At 40.4% G+C, this 26,295-nt stretch overlaps 2 protein-coding genes across 8 annotated transcripts in view; both read left to right on the top strand.

Moving 5' to 3' along the window:
• LOC146378546 (synaptotagmin-like protein 1) overlaps positions 1–11,385 on the top strand; it is a 59,691-nt gene extending 48,306 nt beyond the window's left edge. Inside the window, exons 12-16 of the mRNA XM_084941370.1 lie at positions 1,158–1,319; positions 1,396–1,492; positions 1,573–1,678; positions 2,959–3,164; positions 11,017–11,385. Coding sequence (XP_084797496.1) covers positions 1,158–1,319; positions 1,396–1,492; positions 1,573–1,678; positions 2,959–3,164; positions 11,017–11,165 — 720 coding nt within the window. The 3' untranslated portion in view covers positions 11,166–11,385. The remainder of the gene's footprint in view (positions 1–1,157; positions 1,320–1,395; positions 1,493–1,572; positions 1,679–2,958; positions 3,165–11,016) is intronic.
• A 1,269-nt stretch (positions 11,386–12,654) lies between these two features.
• LOC146378545 (disks large homolog 2) overlaps positions 12,655–26,295 on the top strand; it is a 149,986-nt gene continuing 136,345 nt past the window's right edge. For 3 of the 7 annotated variants that reach the window (XM_084941358.1, XM_084941355.1, XM_084941354.1), the window contains exons 1-3: positions 12,655–12,892; positions 13,115–13,897; positions 22,994–23,125. In XM_084941358.1, coding sequence (XP_084797484.1) covers positions 13,879–13,897; positions 22,994–23,125 — 151 coding nt within the window. In that variant the 5' untranslated portion in view covers positions 12,655–12,892; positions 13,115–13,878. Of the gene's footprint in view, positions 12,893–13,114; positions 13,898–22,993; positions 23,126–26,295 lie in introns of those variants that run through there. The other 4 variants (XM_084941359.1, XM_084941362.1, XM_084941364.1 and 1 more) reach the window with 4 other exon arrangements.

Here is a 26,295-nt window from a genome sequence, read left to right as displayed (position 1 = left end):
TGCACACCAGCTTTATAAACCCTGTTCAGAAAATGACTATTTCATGAAAGAAGTAGCTCATTCTTATACATCATTATCATGTACATCCGTCCAAAAAGTTGGGACGGGGGCAACAAAACGCCAGAAAACTGAGCAGTACTGAGAAGAAACAGGTTTTTCTTCAATTCAGTTTTCACCTAGTTTGGTTTACTAGCTCCTTACTTACTATAGGCCAGTAACATGACTGGATATGAAAAGGATACCTTTGAGAGGCAGGATTTAAAAAATGTGCAAAAAACTCCACAAATTGTGGAACGATTTTAGAAGAATATTCTTGAATGTAAAATTGTGGAAAAACTTTGAATATGTCATTATCAACAGTAGTTAAAATCACCAGAGAGTCCAAGAATCTGGAGAAATCTCATGCACAGAGATCTGACGTTGTATTTATATAACAGCCAGTCAACAAGCAACTTTTAACAGGGAAAAACCACAGACTGACCAGACAAAGGCAGCCAGCTGTCACAGCTGTCTCATCTGAGAGCAGGATGGAGTGGTTGGACTTGTAACTGCAGATCAGAACCATGCAGCTAAAGATCTACAGATATTTACATAAAGACACCAGGAGAGAGGTCAGAGAGGCAAAGCCCAAACTAAGGGGGAAAGATGACCCAGTTCATGACATTAGAAGCTTATAAATAACAATGAAAGAGAAAAGCAGAGGAGAGAAGGAACGCATCACATCTCAGGAGGCCTAACAGTTTAGCAGCAAAACTAAGGGGCTGTTCAGGATGATCTGGTCTAGCCCTGAGTGCACATAAGCTTTACCAAAAGGGAAATCTGAAGCCTTATGTTAAAAGTGTCTCCTGAAAATAGGATCTGGTTTCAAGGGAGAGGTGCCGAACTTTGAGAAACTCCAGGAAGCAAACAATCCTGCACTGTAAGAACAAAGTGCTCCACTGGTATTTCAAAATATTCAAAATATTAGTTGTTCAAAGGAAGTATTATAAAGGACTAACCTTTGGTAATCGTGATGGGCATCAGTGAGTCGAGTGCTACTTACATCGTTTTTATGCTGACAATATTATAGAAACAGGATTTTACAGGATGGCATTTATATCTAAGGATATGTTCTGAAAATGCTCTACTTCTGTTCATTGTCTTTTCCCGTTTTACAGTTTAAAGTAATGATGCAGGTGTTGAAAACTCAGAGTCTGAGCATTTCAGTGTGGCACGACAGCAGCTTCGGACGCAACCGATTCCTGGGTGACGTGAACCTGAATTTGTTGGAGTGGGACTTCAGCAACACACAGATAAATGAATATGCATTAAAAACCAGGGTAAATGCTTAATTTCTCAAAGCATTATGTGAATATTGTCGCAGTTATTAGACATTTACTCAGCTTAATCTTTCAGGTGTCAGCACAAGCTTCAGCACCAGCTGCCTCGTGTCTTATCGACAGCAGAGCACAGATGAGAGTCGCTCTGAGATTCCTGCCGCAGACATCCCTCAGTGAGGCCTTCCTTTTGATCTGCTCTTTCCCTTTATGTTTATCATTTATGTTACTTATTGTGGTCTTATTGCACGCACAGGTAGGAGAACATCTACGATGGAAAGCGCTGAGGTGCAGATTTGGGTGAAAGACTGCAAGAATCTTCTGCCGGTTAGAGGCCTCATTATCGACCCATTTGTGAAATGGTAGGAAACAGTACACTGTTTGCTGAGATCCAAAGTCTGAACCTTGAAATAACAAAACCAAAATAAACCGTTTAATATTTTCTTGTTTAATTATGTTATTTCAATCAAACTGGTTTATTTCAAATAGTTTCTCCATTTAATTTCAATTCAGTTCAATTTTAGTTATACAGCGCCAAACCACAGCAACCTTAAGGTGCTTTATATTGTAAGGTAGACCCGACAATAAAACGTTAATAAAAATACATTTCAATCGAGACAGAGTGGAGACAGTTGTGTGATTGGTTGCAGTTGGAGTCCCGAAGCAGCAGCTAATTATAAAAGTGACGTAAACAGTTATTGGAAAATTGCAAAAAGAGCAAAGTGTCAAAGTGAGATCGCCTGCTTCCTGTAAAATTATCACACAATTAACCAATTAACTGATTATTTGTTTTAAGTTAAGTGAACATCATCTAGTTTTGGACTAATGACCTTACAAAAGCAATTATTTGAAAATATCACTGATCCATTGCAGTGCACCCATCATCTGAAAATGAGAATTCTCAATAGCTCCATACCTGCCTGCAGCACATATTTGGCACAATATACAAACAGAGTGAAACCCAGAATGCAGAACTCACAGAAGTCAACTCAAAATCACAGCTTTACTGCTGGTAACAAAGGTGACAAAGAACAAAAGGCAAAATACAAAACTAAACAGTAACAGGACATCGTCTACAATAAGGGAGAACACAACAACACACAGAGCGAGACGCAGACACTACATACACAAGAAAGTGATTAAGGGAAGTGGAGACACGTGGGCACACAGCTGAACTAAATCATGACTAATGCAACACAGGAAGCAACTCAAACGAGACTGAAGACTATCAAAGTAAAACAGGAAGTAACACACACAGAGACATATGAACTGAACAGTGAGACTTGGGATAAACAGACATGGAGACACGATACTCCGGGGACACGACTGGGAGACTGCACATAGAAAAGAAGTAACATCATGAGAAACCAAGGGCTAGAAGCAAAGACAAACTTAGAAACACAAAGTAGTAATATTATATTCACAACAGACTTAAAGATAAATCATCTCTAAAATCCCAATGAAAGAATCATGAGTCCATAATACATTCAAAAACTGGGTCACAGACCCAGGACTGTGACTTATTTATTATTTACCATGTCTTATTTATTGATTTCATTATGATTACTTTGCACAAGTGTTTCAGTACGTTCCTTCCAAATGAATTGTTTCCTTCTATCTCCTGCCTGTCCTGCTGCTGTAGTACTCTACGTCCTGATGCAAGCCAGAGAAGCCGACAGAGAACTCGCGTAGTGACAAGGACAGCCAATCCCATGTTTAACCACACCATGGTGTATGACGGCCTCCGACCAGAGGATCTCAGGGAGGTCTGCATTGAGCTCACAGTGTGGGATCATGGCCGACTCGACAATCACTACATTGGTGGTCTGAGGCTTGGCCTGGGAACAGGTGAAAGTTTACTCCATTGTCAGACTATCAAGTACAAATGTGAGCTATGCAAACTCTTTTCCACCTGGCACTGAACCTGGCCTTCACTTCTCAACCTAGTACAGTCTCAATACCTGACACGATAGGGCGGGGCAAGGTTTCACAATGAGCTCACCCGAAACCCTGGCTGATTGTGACCTACACCCATTTTCACACCTTGGCTCGTGTGATTAGGTGGAGGATCATCAGTGGGTCCTTTGTCCCTCTTTGGGGGGATACTCCCACAGAGCTTAAATCTGGGACTCTCCACCATTTGACCCTAGAACTGAAGAAGCTTCTCGGATGAGAGGTGAAACGTCTTCAAGCCACTTAAAGAGGTCCAGGCGCTTTTCTTTCCAAGCTCCTTAGAGAATATAAGGAGGAGAAAGCAAAGGAAGCCCTGTTGTCAAAGGGTCAGAGGGAAGTTACACTGTGGTCTACAGTAGACCACAGGTGGGCAAACTGTTTGGCACAAGGGCTTTAAAGACAGGCCGGGCGAGGTGTATGGGGATGGGGTAAAGTAACCTAATTTACACCATCCCCACCTAAGGTAAGTTACGTACGTACTTTATTCAATATTACTGGGAACCGTGTTGTTGGTCACAGTATCGATGCTTGGTGTCAGTTTAGTTGTGGCAATTCTCAGGACAGCTTTTGGTGTTCATCAGTTTTCTGGGCTTTGTGCTTTATTAAGATAACTCTTTATTGTCATTGCACAGCCATCCATAGTACAATAGTACAATGAAATAGGAAAACTGTCCCACGTCGGCACTACCACACCACACAGTAACTTAAGTAATAAAAAGAAGAAAAATGAAAAATATTTATTGCACATTGTTCTAAATATAAATATTATTATTGTTATTGTTGTTACCCCCTAAAAAAAGTCCAGGGAGGCATCCAGTCAGGTCAGCTGTTAGCATTGATCAGGGCTGTTGTCCTGTTGTAAAAGCTGTCCTTGAGTCTGTTTGTCCCGGACCTCAGCAGCCTGAACCTCCTGCCAGACGGCAGCAGCTTAAACACCCGGTGTCCTGGGTGTGTGCCGTCCCGTAGGATGCTGCGTGCCCTCTTGAGACAGCGAGTGCTGTGCAGGTCCTTCAGGGAGGGAAGAGGATGTCCAATGATTTTTTGGGCCATATTGATGACCCTCTGGACTGCCTTTCTGTGTGCTGTGGTGCAGCTGGAGAACCACACACAGATGCAATATGTCAGCACACTTTCAATGCAGCAGCGGTAGAAGACGGTCAGCAGCTCCTTCTTCAGGTCCATTTTTCTGAGGATTCTCAGAAAGTGGAGACGCTGTTGGGCCTTCTTTAAAACCGCAGAGGTGTTTGAGCTCCATTGGAGGTCTGTGTCTATGTGCACACCCAGGAACATGAAACTGGAGACCCTTTCCACGCACTCCCCGTTGATGCTGACAGGCTGCAGCTCAGACTTCCTCCTTCTGAAGTCGACTACCGGCTCTTTTGTCTTGGTGGTATTGAGGTCCAGGTTGTTGTCTGCACACCAGTCTGACAGCCTCTGAACCTCAGCTCTGTACGCCGTCTCGTCTCCCCCAGAGATGGTGTTCAGTGAAAGTTTGCTCACACATGTAAGTAGAGCCAAACAACACCAGCATCTTCATCTCTTGGAGGTTTGGAGGCTGCAGTTTTATCCAGTTTCATGGAGTTAAACTTTAGAAACTTCTTTAGAATAGAGTAATACTAAAGATCTATCAGTTTACATTGTAACTCCTGTAGTGCTGTCTGAGGGTCCAGTGACACTAACTGAAGTTAATTCTCAGTCTTTTCAAAATCTGAGAATTGGCTGCAGAGTTCTCTGTGCAGATCTTCCCTGTTTCAGAGGAAACGAGCGAATGTGTCGCCCAAAATTTGTCTTGAGAATGAAGAAAATCATTTTGGCTTTGAAGGCTTTCACATTGTATTTCATGCACAAATTGATGTTTGTGTTGTAGCTTTGTGTTCTGCACATTCATGCATGTATCTCCTGTTTTGAACTTCGGCACTAGCTGAGATACTCATCCCAAAGTTAACAAGTCGGCCTTAGAGTGGTAAAGTAAGTTGTGGTGGTCAGCATTAGTTTTGTGCAGAGGAAAAATACATCCAACTCCGGGTTTTCCTCTTTCACTTTATCCTGGATTCTTGTCAGCAGCTCAATGTTTTTTACTGTCAAGTTCAGCAATACATCTGCAGTGACCTTCACAAGTTTACGCCATAGGTGTTTATATCGTGACGTGGACAGTACAACCACAAGTAGTAATACTCCTGGGAAACATTAAGGAAAACTGGTGGGAATGTCTTGTGTATCCGGCATGGGGCGCTGTCATTTGCAGACTGACTACACTTTATATTCAAACCTTTTAAATGTTTTTTAAAAGGGTTTCTGTGACTATACAGAATCATAATGTTGAAGCTTTCATGCAGATATTCACTTACAGCAAATAAAGCAGAGGTTGTGCTTAGGGCTGGGTATCGTCACTGATTTCTAGAATCGATTCAATTCCGATTCACAAGGTCCCGAATCGATACGTTCCACGATTCGATTCAATTCAATTCGATTTGATTCAATTCGATTTGAATCTGGGAAATTTTGACAGTCAGAAATATTATAATTCAGATCAGTACATTTACATATTTTTGTATCTATAAAAAGGAAGCTGACACACACAAGACTTTATCAAAGGTGTGAGCATCACAGCAGATGCCTTTGTGTCAAAGTAGCTGAAGATAAAACACAGAAAAACATGAAGGTTTTCCTGGCCTGGATTTTATAAAAATATTCTGCAGTACATCAAAAACGAAAGAAAACCATTAATCAACATATGAACATTACCTCTGAAGTTACAGCGGTTTTATTACAGACACAGCTGAGCGTTTTGCATTTTGTATAATTTTAAGTTTAAGTTTGTTCAGTATTGAACAGCAGAAATTAGGTTTTCTTTTCGGAAGTATATAAAACGAAAAAAAAAAACAGCGACAGCGCTGCAAATAACGGTAGACTTGTGCGTAACAAGCAAGCGAATAATGCAGAAAACAGATTTCGGAGATAGACGGGAAACTGTTCTTGAAGTACAGAGAGAGAGAGAGAGAGAGAGAGCTGTGCATGAAGTGTGATTGTATCCTGGTGGAAGCAAAACAGCAAAAGTCAGAGAATTCATGACGATGTTTATGTGAAGCGCAGTTTGGATCTTCTTTTGCTGCTGGTTCAGTCAATATTGTTTGGAGAGACATCAAACTAACAGCTTTAGAATCAGCACAAAAAGGACGTAAACACAAAGCTCGGACCCGCCGAAACATCAGAATCAGCGAGCTGTCGGCTTTCAGCCCCGACCGTGTCCGTGCTGTCAGGTAAGAAAGGTGACATCTCACTGATTCTGATGCGTTGGCGGGTCCACGCTGTGTGTTTACGTCTTTGTGCAGAATCCGTGTTCCTGCTCTCATTTACTGTTTTAGCTGTTTGGTGGTTGTTGAAATTTTGAGGTTTCACCTGAGATTCTGGCGTTTCAGGAAAAATAAATTTATATTAAAAAAATCGATTCAGGATTTTAATGAATCGATTTCAAGTTATCGAAGCCAGAATCGATTTTAATCGATTATAAAAACCCACCCCTAGTTGTGCTCACCAAACAAGCAAGATAGAAGGCAGAAAATGACGCTGGCACTTTATGGTTATTGCTGATTTATTTTGTTTGAAGCACAAATTTATTGTTAAACTGCACTGCTAATGTTTTTATTTAGTAAAATTCAGTTCATTATTTAGTGGTCCTGTCAGAGAAAGGTGTGTTTGTACGGAGCCCCGGAGGGGACATGGGAGAAAAAAAAATTAAGACGGACTTTTGTGAGATCTCGCAAAACTAACTCGGGATCTCGCAAAACTTTTGCGAGCTCTCGCAAAACAAACTCGGGATCTCGCAAAACTTTTGCGAGATGGGTGCGTTTGTACCGACACCGAGTTTGTTTTGCGAGATCTCGCAAAAGTTTTGCGAGATCCCGAGTTTGTTTTGCGAGATCTCGCAAAAGTTTTGCGAGATCCCGAGTTTGTTTTGCGAGATCTCGCAAAAGTTCATTGTAATTTTTTTTCTCCCATGTCCCTTGCGGGGCTCCGTACGTTTGGGATACAACAGGTCAGGCAAAGAGCACTCTGATAATCATGGATCTTTGTGCGTTTCTCTCAAACATGGCAGGAATATGTGCTGCTCTGCTGTCTAAGCCAGTGGTTCTCAAACTGTGCACAGCCAGTACCACCTCAGAAAATATAGAGTGCCACCCTTATGATTAAAGTACAGTGGTATCAGCCTATTTAACAACATATACAGTTTACACGAGACTATTTTATTTCTTATATGAATGTTATTTAACTGCCATAACAGTCATAACTGTACTTGACTGAAATGCCCATCATGTGACAAAATGACTGCATTAAAACATTCAACAGCTTCATGAAAACAATCGAAACAGAAACAACAAATTTCCCACTTGTGGCACTAACAAAGATTGATCTTATCTTATTTGGTGGTCATTGGCAACTTGGCCTCCGTACCTAAAGGGACGTGCATGGCTCCGTAAACACACCTTCAGCCTTAGAGGCGAGTGAAGAGCCGACCTTCTCATAGATATGTGGTGCAAATGGAAAGAGAAAGCACACGGCCTTGTCTGAAAGTGCCGGGTATTCGCTGTGCAGTGAACCCTTTGATGGTTTCATGCATTCATTACTAAGAACATCGCCGCACTCTGCGCACCTGGGCTCATCCTCTGTCCCACTCCAAAAGAATCTGAACTTGATGTGACTTCAATCACGTCTTCACTGTTTTGCGTCGTTTGATGCTATCACGCACCAGAAGTTTCACGGGTATTGCTGAAGTTGCTACTTGCACTTGTGCTGGGTTCACTGTCGTCGGCTTCAGTTTCTGCTGTGCTGGTCAAAATATTCACTACAGTTCTCCTTTTGATACTTCCTGTTTGGAGCCAGGATCGCTTCGCTTTTGAACTGTCATTTTTCATTCGTCCACTTGCCATCACGACTCAGTTTGTCAACCCTTTGAGCTACTGGTTAGGTTGGCCTAGTCAGCGTGCCTGTTGAATATAGCTTGTCAAAAAAAAGACAAAATCTAGTTTAAACTCAATTTCGGTTATCTTGCGGTAAAGAACATTTAATGTATGCAAATTTTAAATAATTATTTAATCTTAAAAAAAGTCTTGAAGACTTCCTGCGTACCACTAGAGGGAGCCCATGTGCCATCAGTGGTACACGCACCACAGATTGAGAACGACGGTTCTAAGCAAAGAAACTAAATGAACTAAATGTCAGATCATTCAATCAAGTGGAAAGGACTCTGCATATTTTTAAGTTGCACTTTATTATAAATTCAAGATGATGTCACAAGGTTTACAGGTATATTAACTCCAGTTTTATTAACATACCATATATTCTGTTATACTGTGATTACATTTTTGTAAAGGATGAAACACATCAGTGGGATTCACACAGGTGGCATCCACTGAATAATGCCAAAGTAAGCAGGCATTACTGTGATCTTTGCCGCGATGACTGTTAATTAGTTTGGAAAGCCAGCGCTTAAATGGACTACCACACAGTGCTCCCACAGCAGCTTTTCACTGACCTCATTAATCACCCAGAATGTTTAAACGAGCGTTTCCAGTTTATCACTCTTCTTATCATTGGTAATTTTGAGAGCATGTGCTCTCCTCAGGAGAAATTGTCACTTTCAACAAAAACTAAACATTCAAGTAGGAAAACCTTAAATGTTTGGACATCACAGTAATCTAGACATCACTTTATTGGCGGTCTTCTAATGTCCCATTTTTGTGAAAGGCAGGAGGTGCCTGGAAGGCACAAAGGTTGCTTTGTGACTGCCACACACAGTCCTGTGAGTTAGCCCAAACAGCTCATAAGAGTTACACACCCATCTGCATACATCAAGCTAATACTGGTCTAATACACTGGTGCAGCCCGAGGGGAGCGGCCACCATCCCGACGACTCATGCTGATGTTAACGTGTTTAAGTTACAGTCTGATAACAGCTGTTCCAGTTAACTTGTGTTCATGTCTCACTGTTATTGTTAATGTACAACGGGAATCACAGCTGTGTTTGTTCGGTGTGGCTAGCAATGAGCACAATGGCTGAGACTAATGTGCCTCTGGTCACTGTTTCTGTTCGGTTGATGCTAATAAAGCTTTTTTTGTTTGTTTGATTGGTGTAAAGCAGCAGTCCCCAACCCCCGGGCCTCGGACCGGTACCGGTCCGTGAGTCGTTTGGTACCGGGCCGCGAGAGTTGAGGCTCAGGTGTGAAATGTATGTTTTTCAGGGTTTTTATCGGTTTTCAGCGTTATTTTGTTATCGTTTTTATCGTTTACTCGGTTTCCCTGGGTCTTTTCACGTGTGTTATGAATAAATCTTCTTTTTTTCGGTACCGGTACTAGTTTTATTTTGTTGTATTTATCCGCGACACCTTAAAGGCCGGTCCGTGAAAATATTGTCGGGCATAAACCGGTCCATGGCGCAAAAAAGGTTGAGGACCGCTGGTGTAAAGAACACAGGACCTGAAAGTACAGGCAGAGCTTTAGGCAGCTATATGTGGCTCAAGACTTTTGCAAGGAAATTTAAAGGATAAATATTTGTTTGTAACAGTAAAAATGTAGTTTATGCTCATAATTCAAACTGAAGTGTGAACTAGTAATAAACTAACAAACAATGAGCTCAATGAAAAATGATGTTTTAGTAGCCTCACACACAAGCTCCACATCTGGATCTCTGAGGAATATTTTATTCTTTATTACATTTTCTTTTAAATTGTGTAAATTTATTAGATTAAAATGAAATTGAATGGGAATCGTTTTGGTGATCTGCAGTGCAAAATGTCTGAATACTAAAACTGACTGTAAAAAAACCTTTTTACATTTTAACAGGTGAAAATATTTAAAATGAATGAAAGTTGTCATAGAATGTGAAATTAAATTCAGTTTCATTTATAAACATCCAAATTACAGCAACAATAACCTCAAGGGGCTTTATATTTAACCCTAAGGGGAAAGGTAACTACCTGAGTCAAAGCTTTTGTGAAGAAAGCGCTCTTGATGACGAGTAAAAGGACGTGTTTGTAGTCGAAAGGAGGAGGGGGGACTCCCGGCAGCTGCATCTATAGCTTCGGCCTCTTGATGAAACCTTTCATACAAATCCCTCTGTGACCCTCTGTGACCTCAGAATTGTCATTAATGCCTCTAACAAACATCAGGAGCTGAGCTGTGTCTTAATGTATGATGTCTTGATGTTGGAATCATAAATATGTGAGCTTGGACAGAATAAATTTGCCTTGGTAAAGGTCAGAAGTGTTTGGAGTGCATCATCTAGTGACCTCTACCTGGTATTGCAGGAAAATGCAGCAAAACACAGGAAAAAGTTAAATAAATGTTTAACTTTTTAGGGAAATTTTGTAGTTTTGTAAATGTTTGATAGGCTGGATTAAACAGCCTAACTGGCCATCGTTTGTCTACAAATGCCATAAAGTTAAAGGTCAAACTTTGAACATATTGTGTCTAACTTTTCATAGTCCTTACTTTAGTTTGTTTAAAGCTTTACTGTAATGTTCCCTGTTAATTCCTGTTCATTTTACCCTAACGACAGGACAAATAATACATTTCACCTGTAGATAGTATCTCCAAATTTATGTCACTATTAATAGATTTTATTGTAAAATTTTTTATTATCATTTTTGCCTGTTGCTCCATCTTTTACTCTTCTACTGGATATAAACACCAATACAGTACATCGTGTCACTCAATGAAATCAGTGTAATGTCTGTGCTTGTCTGTGCAGGGGAGAGTTACGGTGTGGAAGTGTCTTGGATGGATTCAACGACAGATGAAGCTGATTTATGGCAGAGGATGTTACGCTCTGATGGTGAATGGGTGGAGGATGTTTTACCTCTGAGAATGCTGATGATGCCAAAGAGCATTTCAAAGTGACACTGTATCAAATATATTGATTAATGTGTAGAAACTACACAGCACAGTATATACTTTTAGATGATCCACATCCACAACTAGGTTTTGTTGTCCAAGTCACATGTTAAATTCATTATTTAATAAGAAATGCAGAAAGCAGAAATGATAATCTATGTTGTAAGCATTAATGAACTGTATAGTATGATCAATACAGAAAGCAATAAACAGAATGTTCATTTCACTTTTGGTTTGGTGGTGAAATAATGATTTTATTCACGACAGACAACACTTGGAAATTTAGATTTCTGACCTCATAACTGGAGATAATAACTATTATCAAAACCATACACACTAACCCCAGAGGCAATGATCTCACTGAATCCTCAGTTTCCCCACATTTAGTTCTGTGTATTGCTGCGACAGATGTACTTCATCAGGATACTGCAGTAACAATTTGTATATCCCCACTCACTAGTACAAGCCTTCCTGAACATTTTCCTTAGTGGTTATCTCTGGGAGGATGTACAAGTTATGAGTATAATGTCTTGATAAACAGTGGCACTGTTGTTTAAAGGGAGGCTTCTGTAGACACAAGAATAGTCAGAGGTCAAAAAGTATTATTTAGCTCTTGAAGACAAAAATGAAGACCTTACACATTGGATGCAGTATGCAGGGCAGTATTACAGTGGCACCAGGTTTTAAGTCTATTCTTTTAGATTCTGTTCACATTGGCCAGTTTCTCTCTAGTTGTAACGCCATCTTTCGTGACCATCAGATTTCACTGTTGAATTAGAACAATAAATCTGCCCAAGCCAGACTATTTGCAACATTCCTCCAAGTACAGTAATACAATGTTAAGACTAAATACAGACTACAACCACCTTGTTCTTGTTCAAGTACTTCTTTTAGCTGGTCCATTTTAGAATCGCTACTTTGGATGTTTCAGATTTCCTACAGTACATTTAATGCAGCAATTTCAACTGAAGGGCTCTGCACAGGTTTAAAACATTCTCACTGGTCAGTCCCGCCTGATACAATAAATCCCGTTCTATGATTGGTTGTCGCATCAGTTCAATCAAACCGGTGGCAACTAACCAGCGACCAGCCTCTGCGTTGCTAAGGTAAAGTTCCACAACTGCGTCAAGCTCAGTCGAGTTTCCTTCAAAGTAAAAGCACAATACTGCTCTTTTCTTCTTCTTGTTTGAAAATACACACACACATAGAAGTATGATCCTTGAGCAATGTACAGTATATATATATATATATATATATATATATATATTCAGTGGTTTTGTTCGTGTTCTTTCAAATATGTTTTACTACACTGACTGCTAATTCAGCCACTTTAATGTCACTCACAGCGGCCGCTTCTGCACAGAGGGCTGAGTCACTAACAGTCATTACGCCAGAGCGACTGCTGTGTTTGAAATAAGTATACATGTCGAGTTAAAATGTACGCTTAGAGAAGGCATTATTTTGAAAAGTACAAGCGGAAGTTCGTTTACGTAGTATAGTGGGCTTGTTTCTGGCACGTAAAACTGTAAGATACAGTCAGGTGGGATGAAATAAAGGGCTGTAGCACAGGGAGGACACAGCACTGTGTTTCTTCGGTCACCGTTTTGCAGGAAATGAACGCGGACCCACCTGGAAGCCGTTTAGCGCCGTCGTCGGCAGGCAGGTGTCGTCGCACCGCTGAAGCGGCGTTTCATTTGGCATCGCCGCTGGCTGCGATATAACGTGAATGCTAGGTAAGTAACGGGCACCGCGCATGTTTGCGTTTGTGTATGGCAGTAATGTGAGGAGGGAGCGGGGGACACAGACACGCATCCCACCATAAGTCGAAACCTCCGGGCATAAAACTCTGAGGTGCCCACTGGGTATTAGCTGAGGAGCGCAGGAGAACTGCTGCATCGCTTCTCCAGCTGCATATTTGAAGTGTTCTTCACGCTTTACCCTGTTCTTGCTGGCAGGCTGTAGAGGAAACCTCAGGATGAAGGATGTGGAGCAGTTCTCCTGTCCGTGGATCTGTGGAGGACTGTCACACCACAGCGGCTGAGTGAGCAGACTATGTTAACCCAGGCCAGCCCCCAGACCTCAAGGCTCCCCCGGACCAGCAGACACCGAACCAGCGTTTTTGTACACATCCGCCCGATTGTCCGGGCATCTTGGTTTGGTGTCTGCCTGTTTGCCCTGCTGTGTTATTTTGTCTGTACCAGGTTGTGTGGACCACCAGCGACCTAGCATGACAAAGCACTTCTGTGGCCTGCTAACTCTTCAGCCAAAGGATGTTTCTCTTAAGTACATCCAGACAGAAGTGCTAAGCCTCTTCGTACATATAATGTTTTGAACTGCAGAATCACAACTGTTGTTGCATCTTACATCAAGGCCCACTGATTGACTGCACGCACTAAATAGATATGAATGAGAGGTTGCTGCAGGGGGACCTCTTCTGAGTTTATTGTGGATTTCTGATGAATTGTAAAGGGGACAGAGACACCTACAGTCACATGGCTGGATCACCAGTGGAATTAGTCCTTTCCTTATTTTGCTTGGATACCTCCTGAAAGCCTCCCCATTGTCCCTGGAATAAAAATAAAAAACAGCTGGTTTGAGTTGTCTCTGTTGAAGTTTACCAAAGCGTTTCTGTTTTTGTGCCACTTTGAGAGAACTCTGTGATCATGCACTGAAGACAGAAGTGAAGCCTTACTGAGAGTCAGGTTTACACCAAGTCGCCATGCCTATCAGGAAAAAAGGTGAGTTGTTATTATTACATGTCTATCCATCCATTTTCAGAGTGCAGTTATGTGACACATGTAATTCATGAGACTCTGTTGATACTAGGGCTGCCACGATTAGTCGACTAGTCACGATTACGTCGACTATTAAAATCGTCGACGACTGATTTAATAGTCGACGCGTTGTTTGAAGCTTTGTAAGATCCCAAAAGACGCAGGAATAAGTAGTAGGATTTAAGAGTGTAATAACGGACTGAAACAGAAGATGGCAGCACTGCATGTACAAGTATGCCAGCTGCCGTTAAACCCCGAAGAAGAAGTAGCTGTGTCCCAGAATTCATAGCGCGGCCCAGCACAGTTGTCAACAATGGCGGCAGCTAGTTAGTTTTAATATTACTCTTATTATTCTTTCTGGGTCACAAAATAAACGTTTAACATATTTTCAGGCGAGAATGTAGCTGTGTAAACCTCAAATATCTGCTCAGTTTATCAAGACACCACATATTTTCAAAAGCGCTCCGACGTTTTCGGAGACGTCTGTTACCCACTAGCTCGATAGCTAGCTGGGGGCAAGGCTCACTAGAGCCCGTGAGAACACCGGACTCCCGGCAAATCGTTTTCAAACCCGCCGCCGTCTTTCGCTACTCAGGTTAAACATGATATATAAGTCACTTAGATAACTTAAAAATGTTATTGTTTGGCCTTTTTTAGTATTTTATTTGTTCCTGAGTAAATCGGTTTGGCTGAGATTAAAGTTATAGTTTTTACACAGCTGAATAAATGTCAAGCAGACAACTGATCAGAAGTGTGAGATGCTCGAGAATATACTCCGGTGTCCCGTTATATTTTAGATAGCAAGGAGTTTATTAAACTTCACAGAAACAATCTGCAAATTTCATTAAAATTTAATAAACTATCATTTTGTCTTTATTTTTAGTTAGCACATACCTTAAACACTTAAAGCTGTAAGCTAAGGATAGTTATATAAGAGCAGATGCTGCTGGTGCAATAAGCTGTATGTTTTACGTCCAATGGATTTGATTAGTCGACTAATCACAAAAATAATCGGTGACTAGTCGACTATCAAAATAATCGTTTGTGGCAGCCCTAGTTGATACCACATCAAAGTGCATCTTAGCTACACTACATTTGTCAGTAGTGTGCAGAGACTGACCGTGAGATCAAAACCACCTGCCTGGTATGAGGTAGTCCCTCGACTCAGACTGGACACGTTGCTTTTAATAAGACAAATGCCGCACAGGACGGTGTTACTGCAGTAGAGAAGAGGAAGCAATAGAACGTTTTAATACATCGTCAGAAATATATTGATTGGAAAGCTTGGTGATATGAAAGTGAAACTTAGTTCAGAAGAACTCGAGAAGTGAAAGTTATCAGGCCATATTTTTAAGGCAAACTATTTTTTTTCTTCTGACATTTCGGTCCACGCTCCACACCAGTTGGTGGCAGTAATGCGCCATTTTGCTGTTTGCCAAATGCCAATAAACAATATAAAGAAGAAGGTGGTGGGCTGTGACTTTGGCTGTTTGGGTCCTGTGTGTGGTGGGCTCTGTCCTCTGTGGATCACTTTTCACTACTTGAGGGTTTTTGTATTTACGGAGCAGTTTCCAGGGTGTACAGGTGAATTACGTCGCTGCCATTGTGAGGAGGGTGTGGGGGGGTCGGGCTGCCACAGTGTTTAGCTACGTGCCCAGTGTCACAGTAACATCAGCATCATCATAACAATAACAGAACTCAAGGTTTCCCAGCTTCGCTGTATTGTAATGTTGCTTGTTAGTGACTAATATAAATGACACAGATGCTTATTTTCATCAGTTTTATAAAGCTGTGGATATACACGGTCCTCTTTAATAAGTCTCAGTTTTCTTAAAATATTTCACACATGCACAAGGCTCTGTTCTGGTCCCATCTTTAGCCAGAAGGGAGAATGAACACCATGAACTCACAGCTGTAAGTTCATAGTGAGGGACCGTGGTTGGACATCGGTTCACACAAGGATTGCAGAGTGCTGCATGCTGCAGCTATCCAAAGATAACTCTTTTTATAAAGCCTCTTTTACTTCCCACTGGGGACCTATCCACAGACCCTGCAGTTACAAGTAAAAGAGGGTTATAACAAAAATCTTGGTATTGTAATCTTTTGCACTGTAGGAATTTGTGATAAAGGTGTTGTATCAAAGAATAACTGAAAACCATTTGGTGACAGCTCCCAATCTTAATTATCTGTATGTGATCTGTATTTGTTTTGCTAGGAAATGATCAAAGGCTTCATGTCAGTTATTAAATGATGCCACTGGGATCACAGTTACTTAATTTATTCTGAAAGAGAATTTAAGGCTCTATGAGAGTGTAATGAAACAAATAGATAATTTTATGGAAACTTTTAAACAGCTATTATCGACATGCACAAACCTGAAGTACCTTATACACAAAGGAAAGCAGAAGTTACCCCGGCTGTTGCACCTGATGAAGTCTAAAGATGCAGCCTTCAAAGTCTTTGAAATCTGGTCAGGTAACTAATCAGTAATGTCCAAAGGCTTTAGAAACAAAGTTACATCCAGGTTAAAGCCAAGTTTTTCCTCAATCATTAAACAAGTGAAAGACGATCGTCTCTGGCAAGTTACAGAGAGATTATAGAGAGATGGAGTAAAACTTAATGGTGCAAACGTAAATGATAGTCTTACATTTGCACATAATTATTTAATTGAGTCTGTTGTAGAGTTGTGTGGACATTTGGGTGAATCTTTGTGACCTGGTGTTTGACACAGATTTACTGTCTGTAGGCACAAATGAGAAAGTTTAATTTCAAACCACTGGTCAAATGATTACATCACTAAGAAATTCAAAGTCAGTTGGGGGCAGAGATGGGCAGTAATGTGTTACAAGTAACGTGTTACTGTAATCTGATTACTTTTTTGAGTAACGAGTATTGTAAGGGATTACTATTGCAAAAAGTAATTAGATTACTGTTACTTTCCCGTAAGCACGCTGCGTTACTAAACTGTGATTTTGTTTGTGTGAGTGTCTCATGACAATGACGTACGAGTGTGCGACGTCCGTGGCAGCAACAGACGTGTGCAGATCAACATGGATAACATGGAGCGATGGAGAGAGTACGACCGTGCAGCGTTTAAAGCGTGGAAGTAATCACATTACTTTGAGTTTGATTCTGTAAAAGTGACAAAAACATCAGCGTCCGCTGTTCACTGCGTGGGAAGAAAACGTCTTTCTACAGCGAAAGATTAAACTTCAAATCTGAGCGAGCAGCGAGCACGCTGCCACGGGAACGTGACGCTCACAGAGAAAGCCCCGGATCCCCCCACTGACATGACCGCTGTGGGCAAACCTCCACCCGCCCCACTCCTGCTAAACAGGTGGCAATAGATTTAAGAGCTGCTGAGTCTTTGATTTTATTTATTTTTTGCTGAGTTTTACTTGCATCTATTTGAAAGAGTGTAAACACAAAACATTGTTATTTTATTTGCTGGAATATGCAGGAAACAGGTTTAAATGTTAAAGAATTTCTTCCAGTCAAAGACAGTTGCATTAAAACTAATAAAACAAGTTTTAAACAGAGGCTTTTTCATGTGGTTACATTGTATATGATGGATTATGCAGAAAAAATAGAATTGGGCTGAAAGGCCGGTTGCTTCATTACCTACTCAGGTTGTATATCATGTTTTTAAAAAGTAACTAATTACTTTTGAAAATAAGTAATCAGCCTAGTAACAGGATTACTTTTTTGGAGAAGTAATTAGTAACTAATTACTTTTTTCAAGTAACTTGACAACACTGGTTGGCTTGATTCTTGTCCTCTAAAATCATGTATCCATATTTCCCTTTGCTCTGAAAAGTGCAGTTGTTACTCTCCATATAAAGGTGGTGATAAAGACAAAGTAGCCCATTACAGACCAGTTTGAAGATGACCTGTTGTCTCCAAATTATTGGAAAAAAGTCATTTAGCAGCAGCTGAAAACACATCTGTTAAGGATGCTGTGTTTTATCCCAGTTTAGAGAAAACCCTTGAGCTGCACATGTTTGCAGGGGCTATGAAGGCTAACCTGTATAAATGAGGTGCAGTGTTTCTGCGTTTCACACAGTAAATACAGAAATGCTTTTATACTCTCAGTTTTCTACAAGTGTTTTAAACGGGATAAAATCATATTTAGAAAGGAAGTTATCACAAGGTGTCTGTGGCACAACGATGGATCCTGGTGTCCCTCTGTTATTCAATTTGTATATTAATGACTGTAACAATATACTTTATACTGTTTTCTCGTACACTTGTAAATGATCACGAGGTAAACAGTGTTGCTGCGTTCAATGTGTAGGTATCATTTTAGATTCCACATTGAAGCATGTGAAAAACACTAGTAGCATACACAATATAGTTACCTTTCAACTAGGGATGGGACTCAAGAACCAGTTCTTGTAGAGAACTGGTTCCCAGTAGTTGAATTCCTTGGAATTGTTGGTCTGCTTGCCCATCGATTCTGCTGGAGGAGGGAAAAATGGAGCAATCTACAGTGTGGACATTACTTTTATTTTTATTGCACAAAAGGACAAGAGTGCAATGTTAAAGTGCTAACTGCGTCCAGGACAGGAAACACTGCATTATACTGCTAACACAACTTTGGCTCTTTGCACAGACAGCATGGTAATGCTAAGCAGCCATGTGAAAGCTCAGTGAGTCCAGGGCCCAGCAGCCAGATCCTGAAATTCAGCAGGTAACAAAAGCAGTGATGAGCAGTCAGGCTGAAACCTCCATTTTCATCTGTTCATGTTTCTAAAGTAAAATCAGTGTAGCGATTGCTGGTTTTCATCTTTGCTTTTTGTTGCTAAATACTAAGAGAAACATCATATTTACGTCCTCATTATGATAGACGTGTGTTGGTGTCTGGGACTGTAGGCTGAGGTTTTTATTTTTAAATAGGAATTATGAGATTATTGTGTGTTTCAGTTGCTTTTATGGAGAAACGTGAAAATAATGCAACTAGTAACAAATTAAGTAACATGAGTGTTACTTAACATAACATGAACATTAGTATTCTGTATAACATGTGTAACACATTTTTCTGAACCCCAACACTGATCACAACAAAGGGCGACTTACCTCCAACACGTACAAACATTTCACGGCGCAGTATTGCAGCTCATTTGCATGAATGTCTTTGATACGCTGCTTAGCAATGGTGGTGCCAGTGATAACCCAATTATGATAAGAGAAGTGATAAGGAATAGAATGTATAAGTGATACTGATAATGGAATTGGAATCACTAAATTCTTATCAGTTCCCACTTTCATCACTTTCATTACTCACTTGAGAGAAACAGTGGAAGTTTATTTACTATTAATTTGATCAGATGAACTATTTCATCTCCTGCTGGTCTCAACCAAGTGTTACAAAATGAAAACCAATCAAATCACTGAGAAACCAAGGTAATTTCATCATTGTAGAAACCTTATTAAATATAATAATTATTATCAATAATAAGCTCTGAGAACTTAATTTGTAACCTGGATGTGCAACTTCCATTTAATATTGCTTTATTCTTTTTTGCTCAGAAGACACAACCAGAACCTTTGAGGTGATGTCCTGCTAACATCATTTGTTCCTTGATCGTGTGATTTCATGTATTCTTATTACCTGCCCAGAAACTGAATAGTAGTAGCAGATGCATCTTGTACAATGAATCTCTTCTCTTAAGAGAATAATGTACATTTTGTACGTGCAAAATAAATGAATACAAATGCAAATAGAAAACTCTTAAAACAAACAGGAAAGAGTTGAATGCGTAACTTTTATTTGCATCAATATAGCATTCAGAGCTGGATTTACTGGTTTGTTTTAGGTCATTGACCTGCTGCATAACCCAAGTGCTCTGGAGTGTCAGACCACAAACCGATGGCCAACATTCCCCTTCGGGATTTTCTAGTAAAGAGCAAAATTCATGGATCCATCAGTAATAGAAAGTTGTCCGAGCTCTAAGCGGTAAAGCAGTCCAAAGCTGCCACAGTACCACCACCATGTTTGACTGTTGTATGATCTTTTTATTTTGAATTTTGTTTTGTGAGTCCGCAGAATACTTTCCCAGAAATGTTGAGGATCATCAATATGTTTTTTAGCAAAAATGAGACAAGCCATCATATTGGTGGTTTTGTCGAACTCTGCCATGCAGGCCATTTTTGCCCAGTCTCTTTCTTATTGTTGATTAATGAGCTTAGGCAAGCGAGGATGAGTCGCTAATGCCCTCTTGGAGTAATTTTGACACGTCAGCCACTCCTGGGAAGGTTCACCACTGTTCCAAGATTTCCCCATTTGTGGATAATGGCTCTCAAAGTAAATCACTGGAGTCCTAACTTCTTAGCAATGGCCTTGCAACTGTTTCCAGACTGATTGGTTTCAATTACTTTGTTACTCATCTGTTCTTGAGATATTTTAACTTACTTCACTTTGATAGGTTATATTTAAACTCAGTCTTCCAAAAAATGTGGAATTTCTGCATTTTCTGTGGTCATCTTTGTCTAATATTAAACTTTGAGGATCTAAACCATGTAGGTGTGACAAATATGGAAAAGAAATCAGGGAAGGGATAAATACTTTTAGGAGCAGCGTATGTCATTTAGTAGTATTTCATAAAACTCAGTAATTTCACCTACATTAATGTTACAGTGAGAAACTCTACAAAGAAGGTTGTCTTTGTAGGTTCTCAGTCATCCAGGTCATGGTAGTCTAAAGATTTTGGAAAGAAAAGCGTCTGGACTTCTTTAAGTTTTCCTTGAAGATGTTTCACCTCTCATCCGAGAAGCTTCTTCAGTTCTAAGACCAACTGGTGGAGAGTTTATAAGCCCTAGTGGGAGTTTTTAGATTACAAAGAACGTTAGTGCACACACACAAAAGGGTAACGAAAGAGGTATTTCGTTTTTACTGCAATACAACGCGGAACCGAAGAAATAGTATAAACTGTCTGCGTGTTAGGCTGTCGTTTTTCTGTTTTCTCGGTGCTCCATCTTCTTGCCTAACATCTGAATAAGACATTTGAGATCTCTTTTATACGCTGACACACAAATGAAGTGTTCTTCTAATTGAGTTTGAAAAGGTGTAACTTGAGAGAGATTAATTTGTACTTAATGTGTTGGATATTGAAGGCCAGTGTTTCTAAGTGGACAAATTGTGTTAAATGGTACAATTTGTGTTCAGAGAGTCACAAAATTGTCAACTAGAATTCTATTTGAATGAACCCAGTAGACCTCTGCTCACAGGTTCTGTTTAGGGTCATGAGCTCTAAACTGCTCGAGCTTCATGTTTTCAGAATTGTCCACATAAGCTTTCCTCCATGCATAAACAACTATCTATGCATCTGCCTTCTGATGTGGAACAAGCCTCCACCCCATACACCACCTTTGAGATGAACTGAAACATCAGTGCTGCGCTTCTCTCTGCTCTTGTACCAGGAGGGAGCACACCATGCAGCCAGATCCAGTATGTAATGGAAAAAAGATCTATTGTATGCCATAAACACCATGCATCACTGTCAGTCCCTTTTATTATCTTACACAACTTTGCCACAAGATATTAAGTGTCTTCATGCATGCTCACTCATCCAGGTAAGTAAATCCCAAAAGGTTGATTCTGTTCATCTGGATGTTTTCAGTGGGAGAAACGTGTCATCATCATCCAGGTGACTTCTTCAGTCTCAGCTGACTGCAGGTTTCCAACCTTACAAACAGGACATTTGCACAAAGACTGAAACTAGCACCACTGAATGAACTGTGATCGATCACTGTGATCGATCATTAATATGTAAATTATGACCACTGATCAATGTCCATGAGTCCCATTCACAGAGAGTTGGGGAATGGCTGCAATCACAGCATTGTAAGATGGTGACAGATGTACCCTTAGGCCCCTCCTCCATTCAGAGATGGTCTTTCCCTTTTCACATAAATGGCCTCCTTGACTCCGCCCTCAAACCAGCGTTCCTCCCTGTCCAGGATGTTACATCCTCATCATTGAAAGAGTGTCCACTGGCCTGTAGGTAAATAGACTGCAGAGTCCTGGCCTGACGAGGTGGCTCTTCTGTGTTGTGCCATCCTCTTAGCCAGAGGTTGTTTGGTTTCCCCGATGTATAAATCCTGACAATCCTCCTGCACTTAACAGCGTACACTATGTTACTCTGTTTGTGTCGGGGGACCCGATCCTTGGGGTGGACCAGTTTTTGGCGCAGCGTGTTTTGGGGTTTAAAAGCCACAGAGACCCGGTGAATTTGATGTGTCGGTCCACCGAGTTAATGTGTAATAGTACTGACCCTTGTATATGAAATGTGTGGAATGAAGACACAGTTCCCAGAGCAAACACACTTGGTTGGTGCTGAGAGTGGTCCTGTTGCTGAGGTTGGGGTCATCCTGTCATCTCTTATGAACTACTTCCACTGCTTCAGTGACTGGAACACAATTGAAGAGAGATGTAACATAGTACGAGACCATCATCTGCGTCCATACTGACATCTCTCACTTCTCAACTAAATTCAAGCTGCCTACCGACGGGTCACGATAGTCTTTCTGGTTTAGCAAACCTACCCATGTCTGCCTGAAGGATGATAATGTTGCTGTCATTAATAAGTGATGTGAGTACCTTCCTCTCCTCCATGCTGATGTTGGATGCTGGTGGCCTTGCATTGCTGAGACAGGCCGAAACTTTGAACGTCTGCAATGTTGTTGTTTCAAATCGCTTTTTTCTGAGGCAGGATTTGTCTAGGCGTCACAGCAAAGTTCAACACTTTTGCAAGGATGTTTTTCTCTGCTTAGATGACAAATTTTTCACCCACTTGTCCCCATCCTCGGTGTGGCATCCTCTCCTCAGTCGGCTAGTTTCAGTCAGTATGCAAAGGTAGTGGGGAAACCTGCAGTCAGCTGAGACTGAAGAAGTGACGAAACGTTTCTCCCACTGAAAATGCTTTGTCTCGATGAAGAGAATCAACCTTTTTGCACAAGATATTAAATATTACCAGATCAATGTATATATTTTACATAAATTATCCATGAGAAAAATAAACCAAGGAAACCCCAGAGCCTTTTTTCCTCTGTGCTCTGCAGACACAGCTCGAGCCCTTGCACTTTTGGAGGAATACTGCACTAACCTGAGGAAACCGGAGGAGCAGCAGCTCAAAACTGCCATTCAAAGAGTGATGGGGATTTTCAAAAGCAACCTGTTTGAAGCTCTTCTTGGTAAGTTGCACAGCCACAGTGTATCAAGCAGACAGCATTTGCTTTAAGTTCATACTGTGGTGATTTTCAAAACAAAAGTTTTTGTAAATACATAGATCACTGTGTTGGTGACCTTGTGAAGAGTGAATGCAAGAAGAGTAGTGTGGGCTGGTTTGCAATATGAATGACCATCACAGGTTCCAGATTGTTGCTGGGGTCAAGCTAAAACAAAAAAGTTCTCCTCAGATACATTTTTATTAATAGTTCTTATCACACTGATTTGTTTTCAAGGGGTCACCTTTCTCATAGGTTTGACTTTAATTACTAACTTGCTGTGATGCTGTTGAAATACGGTGCAACGTCATGATCACAGCTTTGTCAGGGAGAAACTTGTGTATGAATGGTGGACAGAGTAGCGGTGCTGCAAGATCGTCCAATATTTTCCAAAACCACAACTGACTGCTTCAAACTGACAGCATCATTACAAGGTTTTATTAGTGTGTGTGCAATTGTTACACATTCGTTACTGCTAACATCTAAAGATATAGCCAAACACATCTTATAAATTCCTTTGATGGTGAGAAAGATGTAGACATTGCAAGCATAGATCAGTGGTCATTGATCAATGGTTGCTCATCAATGGTCATAATAATTTGCATATTAATGATCAAAAAACTTACCTCACAGCCCATTGTTCGCCAGTGGTGCTAGTTGTAATGATTATGCAAATGTACTGTAACACTGGGGAAACCTGCAGTCAGCTGAAACGTTTCTCCCACTGAAAACGTCCAGATGAACAGAATCAACCTTTGGGGATTTCCTTACCTGGATGATAGAGCATCCATCAAGACATTGCAATCACAGAGTTCTGCTATGGAATAAATCCCTCCTGAAATAGATTTAATCATCTTACAAAGCATTAGGTGCTTTGTAAGATGATAATCTGGCCTGTGGCATAGTCACTCTGGCTAAACCCCCTCAGTGCAGAGTGGACTCATGTCTAGGTTCAACCCCTTCATCATCCCTGCCTCTCCGGAGTCGTTCCTCTGAGCAGCTGAACGACTCTGATCCAAATGTTACTGTATTTTTTGGTTAGTATTAATGGCATATTTTAGCAGGTTTGTTAGCAGGAGAGTTTCCTCTGAGATTTGTAGATATGCTGTTGGATGTGGTTGTGCCATGAGGTATTTATTCTTTAAAAACACAGAAGTACAGATGAGCTTGCCAACTGCACATAAAGCAAACACACCTCCCCGTAACCCAAAGAACGATGCCACCAGTTGTCTCAGTCTGCTGACCGTGACCACAGCATCGCAAAATTCCCTTTGTCTTTTTTATATGTTTGTTGTGGTCAAATTAATATTAAAATGCTGAAACAAAATAAATAAGGTATTTCTTTTCTTTTCTGCTTTAGAAAGCTAAATGAACCTTGTATTAAGACCATCATCTTTACCATCTACTGTCTACTATACTTAATGAATAGCAAGCACCATTTGTTGTTAGAAAGCAACAAGAGCATTACCGCGGTCCCTCGTTTATCGCGGGAGTTACGTTCTAAAAATAAGCCGCGACAGGTGAAATCTGAGAAGGAGCCAACTTTATTTTTTACAATTTTCATAGATGTTTTAAGGCTGGAAAACCTCTCACTACACACTTTATACACTTTTCTCAGACAGGCACGAACATTTTCAGACTTTTCTCTTTTGTTTAAACTCTCAAAGTTCAAACCTTCATAAAAAAATGAGTCCAGTGTTATAGGATGAAACCAAAGATCAAACCCTGTTTTCAGGTCCAGAACATGGGAATAGAGCAGCTGCAGAGAATTCAACATTAATGAATCATCAATGGTACGGAAGTAGAGGAAGCAAGAAGAATGAGTAAAGTTAGACTTATCTGACTGTTTTGTTTCGCCTAATGTGCCTTATAATCCGTAAAATATGGTAACTCCTACCAGAAGTCCAACTGTTTGTGCGATGGTTGGCATCTTCTTTGGGTGCGAGCACAGGAGCCTTTGATGGAGGAAAACGTTTCGTCGACATCGTTGTGTTTGTTGGGGAGAAAACGTACAAACATACAGTGCAGCACTTCAGAGTCACACTGCTGGGACAAGCTGAACACATTCTGTCCTGTACAGGAGACACAGCACAGGATTAGCCAATCAGGACGCAGAACACAATGCGCTGTAAAAAAAAAAGAAAAAAATGCACAAAAAAAGGCAGCAAAAGGTGAACATCGTTATAGCGAGGGAGCACTGTAATTACCTCCATCCAGGAGGTGGTGTTTTTGCGTGAGTGCGTGTGTGTGTCTTTCTGTGTGTGTGTGTGTGTGTTTGTGTGTCTTTGAGCCTGATAAACTGAAAGTGTTTCAATGAATTCTGTTAAAATTCTGTGAGGGTGTAGAGTGGGATTGTGTTCATGTGTTCAAGTACAGAAACATTTAGCTTACATCCACCATGACGTTCAAGGTCGACTTACATGTGCAGCGTGTATTGTCAACATAGAAAGCACCATAAAGATATAAAATATCATGTCACATTTGAACTTTGACCTCTCCTTACAGGTCAGTAGATTGATCTAAATGTCAAAGTGCTTGTTTCTTACTGTCATTGTTTATATTGACAGATGTAAACAATGACAGTTTATATCTGAAAGAAAAGTGTAAACTTCATGCTGCTCCTTTTCGAGCACGCATTCTGTAGACAGAGATATATACATGGAAACTTGATGATTTTTAAGTTTTGTTTTTTTCTCTTGTTATTTCAATTATATTTGCATGTTCAAAATAAAATTATATCTGTCTGTCTATATTGGAAATGATAATGATGTGTGGATTCTAAATACCAGTTTACTTTGGTCTTTTATTTTTAAAACTATGCTTGTGTGTATATTTGTATTAGCAACATTTAGGAAATGATGCTATAAATATAACATTGCAGTTTACATCCAGATATGTCACATTTGACCTCTGATCTCACGTTTACATTTGGCTTTCTTTCAGTTTCACCTCAAAATGCATTATTAAATAAAGTATAGACCAATTTGAAAGTGATGTCATAGTTATACCCAGAATAAGGAAGTGTCGTGTTCAATTTCTTTGGAGGAAGTACCAGAGAAATATCTGTTGTTGGTAAATGGACTGATTCTTATATTTTCTACTCTCCCAGAGTAGAAAGCGCTGTTTGGTCGTTTGTT

This window comes from Perissodus microlepis, chromosome 10 (genome assembly GCF_051167445.1).
Source record: "Perissodus microlepis isolate ML-2025 ecotype Zambia chromosome 10, ASM5116744v1, whole genome shotgun sequence".
NCBI lineage: Eukaryota > Metazoa > Chordata > Actinopteri > Cichliformes > Cichlidae > Perissodus > Perissodus microlepis.
Note: the sequence above shows the minus strand (reverse complement) of the source record. Positions and strands in the feature narration are given on the sequence as shown.